Raw genomic sequence first — 11,244 nt, forward strand, 5'->3', positions numbered from 1 at the left:
TCTGTACCAGCGTGGAGTCACTGTGGGTGATGAAGAGCATGTGTGCGCACACTGTTCAAACACAGCTACAGTGGGAAGGAGAAAACTACAAACATGGTGGTCCTGGATGTTCCCCACAGTGAGAGTAATTAGACTCTACCAACACGTCATGTGATCACAGTGATGATGTCATCTCCTCACAGCTCAAACGTGGCCTCCTGGTGAGTCGTGTTGAACCAAAGGAAGATCCTGTTCTGGTGTCCTTAGAGGAGGTCAGAGAAGTCCACAGTGGGGACACCAGATGATGATCTTTGGTACAAACTGTGTCTGCGATTGTTTCTGTCTCGTCCAGTTATCAAAGGACACACCATCAACCACAGAGATCATCCAGGAGCTCCCAGTGGACGACCTGAAGCCAGCCGTGGTCCAGATCTATGACGACTACCAACCAGGTCCAAGTCTAACTAAGCTTTACTCCAACAGCACACTGACACACTTCAGAGGATCCATCAGACTGAACAGTTCATACAAGCTGATGTTTCCATCAGTGACACAGAGAAATGACACTTTCATAAATCTGGTTTTAGTCACTTTGAGTGTAAAAGGAAACAAACTGCATCATTTGTGCTTCTTGCACCAGGATCCTCTCGTCTCTCCCACAGGAAGTTCAGTTCTGCTCTCATGAAGCAGCAGGAAGATGTGAGGCTCAGAGTGAGGACTGAGTATAGACTGATGGCACACACTCAGCCTTTTGCCACTGCATGCACAGCTGTGAGTCATGTGACACTCGTGCACTCGTGTTGATCACACCTCTCATTGCAGATAAGTGAACTCTCCCAGGGGCAACGATCACACACAGTGGTGTGAAAAAGTCTTTTCACTCAGTCATTTCTGACTGTTTTTATCACACAAATGTTCATGTTAGACAAAGATAACACAAGTAAATAAATGATGATGTCACTGATTAAGGCACAAAGGTGATCCCAACCTACCTGAGCTGTGTGCAAAAATAACTGCCCCTCTGCTTCAATCATGAATGAACTGTGATGAAGCACATTTGTTTCTAAAGCTGAGTTCAGTTTGACAAACACACTCAGCCTGATTACTAGAAGACCTGTTGGATCAACAGACTCATCAACTTCTACAGAACACGTGTGAGAAAGAGGCTGAAAGATGTCAAACAGCAACACATAATGCCACCATCTACACAATCAGCTGACAGAGTCACAGCTGTCAGTCTGCACAGGGTTCAAAGCCATTTCTAAGGCTCTGGGACTCTGTTGAACCAGGGTGAGAGCCATTAGACACAAATGCTGAAAGTGGGGAACAGTGGGAACCTTCCCAGGAGCCAGTGGCCACCAACATGACTCCAAGAGCACATCGACATCCAGGAGCTCACAAAGAGCCCAGAACAACATGAAAGACCTGCAGGCCTCAGTTAAGGTCATCACTGAACAATAAGAAAGAGAATCCATGGAGGAGTCCAAGGAGAAAACCACTGCAGACCAAGAAGAACACAAAGGACGGTCTCACACTGTCCAACAACATGTTGATGATCCCGTTTGGGAAAGACTCTGTGGACTGATGAGACAAAAGCTTTCTGACAGCTTTGAGTCCTGTTACATCTGAAACTAACACAGCATCAATGAAAAGGAGCCTCATAGCAACAGTCACATATGGTGGTGGTAGTGTGATGGTCCCATGTGATGCATCATGGCAGCAACAATACAACAACAAATACACACACGTGACAAATGTACAATAACAGATCATTAAGTGTCAAGGCGCCGTGCGCATTAGTATATTTGACTTAAGCTTAATAATCAGAATAATGCTCTGATCTCTTCAAATAAATGAAATCATACCTTTCTACTAAAACTGTTTCTGTTGGTCTCCACCTTTTCCTGAACCAGACCCTGCAGGATCCACCTGAGTGTCCCAGTCCTGGACCCTGTTTGTAACCAGGAGGATCCCAGGCCTGATTATTGCTGATGTGTTATAAATATTCTGGTTTTATTCTCATTAAATAAATATGTGTATAAATATGTGGATTCATGTTTCAGTCCTGGACATTGATGCTTGTTTGTTTGAAAGGACACAGATGGACCTTGTTTCCTTCCTTTTTGTGTCCTCTGTGCTTCATCTGCTGCTCTTCACTCTGTTACTTTGGACTGATTTCACTCACACTTTGTTTCCATGGTTTCTTTGCATCACGCTGGCAGCATGTGAACAACACGACATGTTTGATCTCAAAGAAGGAGCAGCATCCTCTCTCCAACCTGTTTCTCCAACTTCTACAACACCTGATTCATTCCAGTTTCTCTGCTTTCACTTTGATTCATGTCAACATGAAGCCTGAACGTCTGTGATGAACACACTATCAGCATCACTGACATATTTCATCATTTAAAAACACTTCCTGTCACTGTGGTGGTTACAGTGACATCATGCAGTTTGTGTTTTGACCTCCAGAGGGCGACAAATCAGCACAGACAGAGAGCTCCATTCACACTTTGCTGCCATCAGTAATAATTCTTCAACTATAATCATCAGTGTTTGAGCAGTTATGATATCAGGGACAATCTAGACACGTGTGACAATACTGAACATGTCACATGACACACCTTAAACATCATGTGATCCACTCTCAGTCTGCACTTTCATTCATGACTTCAACAGGATGAAATGAGCTTTGAAGAAACATCGAGTGAAATAAATCTTTCATCACAGGATTCATGTGAGCAGCAGATGAACTTTGTACCAACAACATCTTCAATAACAGAGTGTGAAGTGAGGTGAAGGTAGAAAGTGTGTCTGGATATATAGCCTGGAAACAGAGAAACATGCTGAACATTTGAAGCTTTGCAGCAGAAATGTTCATGTTACAAATACAGCAGAGCTGATCTGGGATCAGTGTGTTCACACCTGCAGCTACAACAAGGTTTCATGTCTCCACACGTCAGCATGTGAACTTTACTCTGACTCAGTCTGAGCAGTCAGACGGCATATTTTTAAAGTTAACACATCAACACACAGAGCTGAGCCCCTCCCACCTGTGCTGAGCTTCAGGTGGAGTCCCGCCTCCTTCCAGGAAGCAGCTCACCTGTGTGTCCGTGTTTAATGTCCAGGTGTGGAGCTTGTTGTTGGTGTATGAAGAAACTGTAAGTTTGCTTTGTTTCCTCCTTTAACAGTTTGTCTTTAGGAACTTTACTGTTTGTTCAGCTCATGTTTGATTTCTTCACACAACAAACTGTGTGTGTTTGTATTTCCGGTCTCTCCATTAAAGTCAGTGTGTAATCTCCAAAAGTTGAATCTGTTCATCTGGTCTCGAAGAGACTGAAGAAGTCACTTGGATGAGTGATGAAACGTTTCTCCCACAAAACGCTACGTCCAGATGAACAGATTCAACTTTTGGAGATGTACTTTCCTGGATGATTGAGAATGCATCAAGACGTCAGTGTGTAATGTTTTCCTGGCTAACATCAGCTGTGTGCAGCTTAGTTCAGCACAAATCTGCTGCTCCATAGTTCACGGTAACGGACTCACAGCTGGACCAACGAGGCCGAGTGTGTCCGCCACTCTGAGCTACGTTCGAGTTTGTGCTTGTAGTTTGTACTTTGTGAGTTCACTCAGAGCACAGAGGACGCAGCGTACGTGATGGCGTCACAGCTCGCCTTTACCTCGTTTACTGTCACTGTGATTAATACCAGACACGTGCAGAGGGGGGGGCTAGAGGTGCTTGAGCACCTGCCCCTTTCCTGATGGGTGCCCAAAGTGCCCTTTTGTTGAGGCAACTTTTTAAAAAAAAAATATATATATTTTTTTTAAATGTGTGTGTGTGTGCGGAGTCCTGTCTGTGCCCCTCGACAATAATATTTAACTATTAATCACGATTTGCTAAATAAAAGGATCTGGCTTGCATCAGTCACATGATCACCATTAACCAATGATCGCCCTTGACAGCAGAACGCGCTGGTTACGAGCCGGGAACGAGCTCATAAAGAGCACGCGCATTTTTAGCGGTCCGGAGCTGTAGGAGAAACACAAATTACCTCAGGCACACAGACTGATGCGACAAAACCAGTAAGTAGGTGTACAGCGCACACTGTAGTCTAAAGCACACAGGAGTATTAGCTTATTACGTACACGTTGGTAAGTTGTCTTGTGACAACTGACGAACTGAAACAAATGAGCGTGCTGTGTGTTCAACAGCGCGACAAACATTAGCTGCTGGTCATAGCTGCTGGCTCACTGGGTAAAGCTGTCATGGGTCTGTAGCTCTGTCACCGTTTTAGGGAACATATTTAGTTTTAAAGTAAGTTACAGGGCTTTTCCTGCCTTTCTGGAGGGATTATATTTCACTAAAAACGATCTAATATGCATGTCCACATAATTATGGATTATTATAATTATAATATTTAAAAAACATACGCTGTATTTTAAAGAACATACATTAAGACACAGATTATAGTAGATTTATATTTTAAAATGCTGATTTTATAGCAGTAAAATTTTGTATCTCTACAGTTTAAAAATGTAATAAGCTTTCTCCCTGCACAGAGTGGATAGTGAAACAAATGGAATCATCATAAATACATTATTTCATATTTATTATTATTTTTCCCTCATTGCTTTATTATTGTAGCTCTAGTAATAAATAATAAGGGAAGGATTCTGGATCAGCACCATGATGCCTACATTATATACAGTATTCTGAAGGTCTAAAATGTCACTGTGTGTGCGTGCATGTGTGTGTTTTATGTATATGGATTTTTTAAATTATTATTCATGATATAACATTGTCCAGACATGGCTGGTAAGGACATGAGGAGGAAACAGTAGGAGCTGTGTGAGGCTACTAAAGGCAGTGGATCCCTCAGCAGCTGGATTACAAAGAACACAGGTAACATTAACACATGTACCAGTTGTTGGAGAGGTATTCCAGTATAAAAATAATAATAAGCACAACTGGAATGTTTTGCTTCTATAACATTTTTCTGTCATCATTTTATTATAGATTAAATGCAGCAGTTGTTAGGTGTGGATAATTAAATAATAGTTTATTGCAATAGCAAGTTGTGCCTTGTTCTCAGATAGACAGCAAGTGGAGAGTGATAGATGAGATGAGGGGATGGAAGGAAGAAGAGAAGCAGAGTGATTCACAGGCAGAGCCTAATTTATTTCTCACAGTTTTTTGTTGCCTTATGGCTCCAAGTGCTGACACCAATCTTTGCATTTTGTTTTTATCTCATGACACATGTTTAGTCAGCTACCATCTCTCCTATGAACTTTTTAATGTCCACAGTCTCAGGCCAACACAGCCCTACCATCCAGCACTATCAGCAGCAGGAGCAGCAACAACCCCTCAACAGCAACATTGTACCCATCAGGTAAAACATAGGCTACGTTTGCTTTGCCTTGTTGCCACCTCACAACAGTAATGTAGTATGATGCGATCCCATATTAGATTCTTGATGAATGTGTGTTGTTGTTATTCAGCCTGGTTCAATGTGCCCCTTTTTAACTTTGAGCACCCGCCCCTTTAAACGTCTCTGCACGGCCCTGATTAATACTTACTTAATTATTACACAGAAGACACCTGACAGCATTCTAACGCTAAGCTAACGCTAAGCTAGCCTAGAACCCAGAGTGATGTTAAAGCTGAGTAAACACTGACCCCAGACCAGCACCGTGATAAAGTGAGCTGCTGCTGCTGAACTTGAACAGGTAACAAAGTGATGAGCAGTCAGGCTGCAGGTTTCTACCTGTTCATGTTTCTACAGTAGAATCACTTTGAAGTGTCTTTGTGCTGTTTCATCTTTGATTTGTGTTCATAAACACTCAGAGAAAGATCACGTGACCTCATCAGGATCTGTGTTGGTGTGTGGGGCTGTAGCCTCAGCTTTTTATTGTTAGATGGTCGACAGTGTAATAATAACTTTTTTGAGTAATGACCCAACACTGATCACAACAAAGAGGAAATGCCTCCAACATGCACAAACATTGGACCCACAACATGCAGTTAATGTGCACAAATGTCTCTGATATGCTGCTCAGTGATGGTGGTGACTGTCAAAGCAGAGCTACTGAGAATCAATAAGTAATATCAATGATGGAATCACTAAATTCTCATCATCCCTGTCAGCCTCATACATGTGCTGTATAATGTGATAAATGTAGAGGTGCTGGCTGTTCTCTCACTCTGCTGTTTAGCTGTAAAGGATGCCTCCCTGCCTTTGTCTCATTCATGACCTTTAATAGTCTCTTCTAACATGCAGAGATCTGTATGATCTGTTTCATAGAGTCTAACCAGCCTGTACAGGTAACAACAACAGTCACTGCATCACTGACACACAAACTTCATCTCTGTCAATAACAACATTCATACATGGAATAAAAACACATCAGTGGATCATTGCTGGAGCTGCCTGGTCTTCAGTCTTCAGGATCTCAACCAACAGCATCGACATGCTGCTCCAGATGTCTGTGCTCCAGATGTTTGTGCTCCAGATGGGTGGGTCAGCAACCTTCTTTCTGTCCCTCTCAGGTTTAAATATCTGGGACTCTCCACCGTTTGGTTTTAGAACTGAAGAAGCTTCTCAGATGAAACGTCTTCACTTAAAGAAGTCTCTTTTTTTCTCTCCAAGCTCCTTAGATCACATGACCTGGATGACTGAGAACCTACAGACATATTGATCTGGTTTCTAGGTTTCATGACAGGTCAGAGGTCAGGGACTGTAACTCAGCTACTCCTGTTAATGTGAACTCACTGAGTGTTTGTGGTTTACCTCTCAGACTGACTGAAGATGATGATGAAGGAAGAGGAGGACAGAGCAGAGTCTGCAGGGTCCAGCTGTCTGTCTGTGAGGAGTGACCGGTCCAAAGATCTACCTCCAGACTTCAGTGCTGAACCTGGACCAACGAGGTCAGAGAGCTGAACTCACTGAGTAACAGAAATAATTCTGCACTGACATTATAATCAGTGTTGATTCTGGTTGATTTTCTGACTGTGTTTGTGAGCTGAGAGGAAATGAAAATGAATTTGTTACTAAAATCAGTTTTGTCCAGTTTTCCTGTAAAAAGCTGAACTCTAATCTAAGAGGATGTTACTGGAAACAGCTGCATTATCTGCAGTAGGGCTGCCACAAATGATTATTTTGATAGTCGACTAGTCACCGATTATTTTTGCGATTAGTCGACTAATCAGATCATGCATCCATTGGACATAAAACGTACAGCTTATTGCACCAGCATGCGTCTGCTCTTATATAACTATCATTAGCTTACAGCTTTAAGTGTTTAAGGTATGTGCTAACTAAAAATAAAGACAAGATGATAGTTTATTAAATTTTAATGAAATGTGCAGATTGTTTCAGTGGAGTTTAATAAACTCAGCCGTCTGCTCCTTGCCATCTAAAATATAACAGGACACCGGAGTATATTCTCGAGCATCTCACACTTCTGATAATCAGCTGTCTGCTTGATGTTTATTCAGCTGTGTAAAAACGATAATTTTAATCTCAGCCAAACCGGTTTACTCAGGAACAGATGAAATACTAAAAAAAAGACAACGAATCTAAGTCACTCATATATCATGTTTAACCTGAGTAGCGAAAGACGGTGGTGGGTTTGAAAACGATTTGCGGGGAGTCCGGTGTTCTCAGTGGCTCTAGTGAGCCTTGAACCCCGGCTAGCTATCGAGCTGGTGGGTAACAGACGTCTCCAAAAACGTCGGAGCGCTTTTGAAAATATGTGGTGACTTGATAAACCGAGCAGATATTTGAGGTTTACACAGCTACATTCTCGCCTGAAAATATGTTAAACGTTTATTTTGTGACCCAGAAAGAATAATAAGAGTAACATTAAAACTAACTAGCTGCAGCCATTGTTGGAAACTGAGCAGGGCTGTGCTATGAATACATGGTAAAATTTAAAAGAGACATAAATACTAATTGTACTTTCTGTGGGGATCATCCAGAAACTGTGACACATCTTTTTTGGTTCTGTTCTTTTACACAGAGATTCTGGAAGGAATTTAGCAGGTTTGTTATTGTCCATATTTTAAGGGAATTTTCTTTACGATGGGAAAATGTTTTATTCTGTTGTTTTAAGTTCCCCAAGAGGAATGATAAATGCTTTTTTATAATTAATTTCTTAATACTTTTAGCTAAATTTCTTATCCATAAATGTAAGTTTACTAACAAAACACCATATTTCTGTCATTTTTTTAAGGATGTGGAAATGTATATACAATCAATATCAGACTCCACCAACAAAAAGGCTCAAAACAATATATATATGTGAATTTTTGCATGTATTCATATAATTATTACCTTTTTCTTTTTACCCCTGGTTTTGTGTGTTCATGTTCTGTTCTTTTGTATACTTCGTCTGTTCGTATGTTGTATACTCATTGTTTGTTAAATAAAGTTCTTTAAAAAAAAAAAAAATCAGGGACACAGCTTCTTCTTCTTCTGGGTTTAACGGCAGCTGGCATCCTTGTACATGCAGTGCTGCCATCTTCTGTTTCAGTCCGTTATTACACTCTTAAATCCTACTACTTATTCCTGCATCTTTTGTGATCTTACAAAGCTTCAAACGACGCTTCGACTATTAAATTAGTCGTCGACGATTTTGATAGTCGACGTAATCGTGACTAGTCGACTAATCGTGGCAGCCCTAATCTGCAGTCTGTTTGATCACAGCTGCTTCAATGACTTTCATCATGTTTGAGTCTGCAGAGGTCAGAGGTCACAGTCTGCAGGGTCCAGCTGTCCGTCTGTGAGGAGTGACCGGAACAAAACCAGATGTTACCTTCAGATTGTGACCTTTGGAGTGGACGATGCAGATTTCAATAGAGAGTAAATGTTGTTGTTTTTCAGCTGTGAAAAAAGAATCAAATTTTCTGAACTTAAGAATTTATGATGCTGGAAAAAACATGGAGACAATAACACAACATTTCCACTGTATTCATAGACTGAATGTAAAACTGTCAGACATTCATTAAATATGCAAAATGTCTACAGAAACATCAGAGGGTCAGATGTGAAGCACTCAGTGATTTTGATAAAATGACTCATCAGTTATTGATCTGTACTACACTGATCTACCACGTTAGTAAAGCTGGTGTTCTGGTGGTGGAGAGACCTCGGATCATGTTCTGGTTTTGGAGCAGTGATCTGCTGATGGTTCAGTTTAATGAGCTTCTTCAAAATCATCCCTGACATCACCACTGAAAGGACGTCTATAAAAACAGACTGAAAATTACTGATATGTTCACAATCTGAGAGTTTACAACTTGACAAACTTGATTCAGATGAAGTTATTTGAGCAGAAACTACTGGATCTTTATCCTGTGCTTGAACTAATTCTTCATGGTTCCTCCACAGAGTGGACCAGCAGAGCTCAGAGGTTCCCAGTGGTCAGTCTGCCCAGCAGCATCAAACACAGCTGGACTCCATATTTATGGTCTGTACATGTACAACAACTACTGTTACATCTATTCTGTTCACAGTCATCTCCATGCTGCTCTTTGTAGACCAGTGGATTGTCAGTGTGTCCAACATGGATCTGATGTTTGGCTCCATGATGTCAGTCTGACTGGGTCATTCATAAAGTATTCTGTTCCAGCTGCTGGAGGACAACATCATCACTTTTGTGAAGAACGAGCTGAAGAAGATCCAGAAGGTTCTGAGTCCAGATTACCCAGAATGCTTAGAGAGTCAGAGGAGCAGCTGCAGAGACGCATTTGTGAAGATCACAGTGGACTTCCTGAGGAGAATGAAGCAGGAGGAGCTGGCTGACTGTCTGCAGAGCAGTAAGAGGATTTCTGTAAAGATTTAAAGTTTTGGATGAATGAAACATTTACTGATGTCTGAAGAGACGGAGCAACATGTTTTAAAGATTCATTCTTTTGGAATTAAGTGTTTGTTTCCACTTTCAAAAGATATTCTACATATTTCTTCTCTTTCAGAACTTCAAGCTGCAGTTTGTCATCGTAACCTTAAATCCTCCCTGAAGAAGAAGTTCCAGTGTGTGTTTGAGGGCATCGCTAAAGCAGGAAACCCAACCCTTCTGAATCAGATCTACACAGAGCTCTACATCACAGAGGGAGGGACTGCAGAGGTCAATGATGAACATGAGGTCAGACAGATTGAAACAGCATCCAGGAAACCAGACAGACCAGAAACAACAATCAGACAAGAAGACATCTTTAAAGCCTCACCTGGAAGAGACGAACCAATCAGAACAGTGCTGACAAAGGGAGTGGCTGGCATTGGGAAAACAGTCTTAACACAGAAATACACCCTGGACTGGGCTGAAGACAAAGCCAACCAGGACATCCAGTTCATATTTCCATTCACTTTCAGAGAGCTGAATGTGCTGAAAGAGGAAAAGTTCAGCTTGGTGGGACTTGTTCATCACTTCTTTACTGAAACCAAAGAAGCAGGAATCTGCAGCTTTGAAGACTTCCAGGTTGTGTTCATCTTTGATGGTCTGGATGAGTGTCGACCTCCTCTGGACTTCCACAAAACTGCAATCCTAACTGACCCTAGAAAGTCCACCTCAGTGGATGTGCTGCTGATAAACCTCATCAGGGGGAAACTGCTTCCCTCTGCTCGCCTCTGGATAACCACACGACCTGCAGCAGCCAATCAGATCCCTCCTGACTGTGTTGACATGGTGACAGAAGTCAGAGGGTTCACTGACCCACAGAAGGAGGAGTACTTCAGGAAGAGATTCAGAGATGAGGAGCAGGCCAGCAGGATCATCTCCCACATCAAGACATCACGAAGCCTCCACATCATGTGCCACATCCCAGTCTTCTGCTGGATCACTGCTACAGTTCTGGAGGATGTGCTGGAAACCAGAGAGGGAGGACAGCTGCCCAAGACCCTGACTGAGATGTACATCCACTTCCTGGTGGTTCAGGCCAAAGTGAAGAAGGTCAAGTATGATGGAGGAGCTGAGACAGATCCACACTGGAGTCCAGAGAGCAGGAAGATGATTGAGTCTCTGGGAAAACTGGCTTTTGATCAGCTGCAGAAAGGAAACCTGATCTTCTATGAATCAGACCTGACAGAGTGTGGCATCGATATCAGAGCAGCCTCAGTGTACTCAGGAGTGTTCACACAGATCTTTAAAGAAGAGGGAGGACTGTACCAGGACAAGGTGTTCTGCTTCATCCATCTGAGTGTTCAGGAGTTTCTGGCTGCTCTTCATGTCCATCTGACCTTCATCAACTCTGGAAAAAATCTGCTCGAA

At 42.1% G+C, this 11,244-nt stretch overlaps 1 protein-coding gene across 1 annotated transcript; it reads left to right on the plus strand.

The window, feature by feature from the left end:
- Positions 1-9,722: 9,722 nt before the first annotated feature.
- LOC135932636 (NACHT, LRR and PYD domains-containing protein 3-like) lies at positions 9,723-11,212 on the plus strand. Its single transcript, XM_065470136.1, has 3 exons — positions 9,723-9,796; positions 9,953-10,486; positions 11,175-11,212. Exons 1-3 carry the CDS (start codon positions 9,760-9,762, stop codon positions 11,210-11,212), a joined length of 609 nt encoding a protein of 202 aa, XP_065326208.1. The 5' UTR covers positions 9,723-9,759.
- Positions 11,213-11,244: the final 32 nt, after the last annotated feature.

Source organism: Pelmatolapia mariae, linkage group LG3_W (genome assembly GCF_036321145.2).
Source record: "Pelmatolapia mariae isolate MD_Pm_ZW linkage group LG3_W, Pm_UMD_F_2, whole genome shotgun sequence".
Lineage (NCBI taxonomy): Eukaryota > Metazoa > Chordata > Actinopteri > Cichliformes > Cichlidae > Pelmatolapia > Pelmatolapia mariae.

Bases quoted from the DNA above. Each gene is read 5' to 3' on its own strand.
- LOC135932636 (XM_065470136.1), top strand. From the start codon at position 9,760: ATGAAGCAGGAGGAGCTGGCTGACTGTCTGCAGAGCA. The intron at 9,797-9,952 runs GTAAGAGGATTT...CTTCTCTTTCAG, and splicing joins GGCTGACTGTCTGCAGAGCA to AACTTCAAGCTGCAGTTTGT. The intron at 10,487-11,174 runs GTCGACCTCCTC...CATCCATCTGAG, and splicing joins CTTTGATGGTCTGGATGAGT to TGTTCAGGAGTTTCTGGCTG.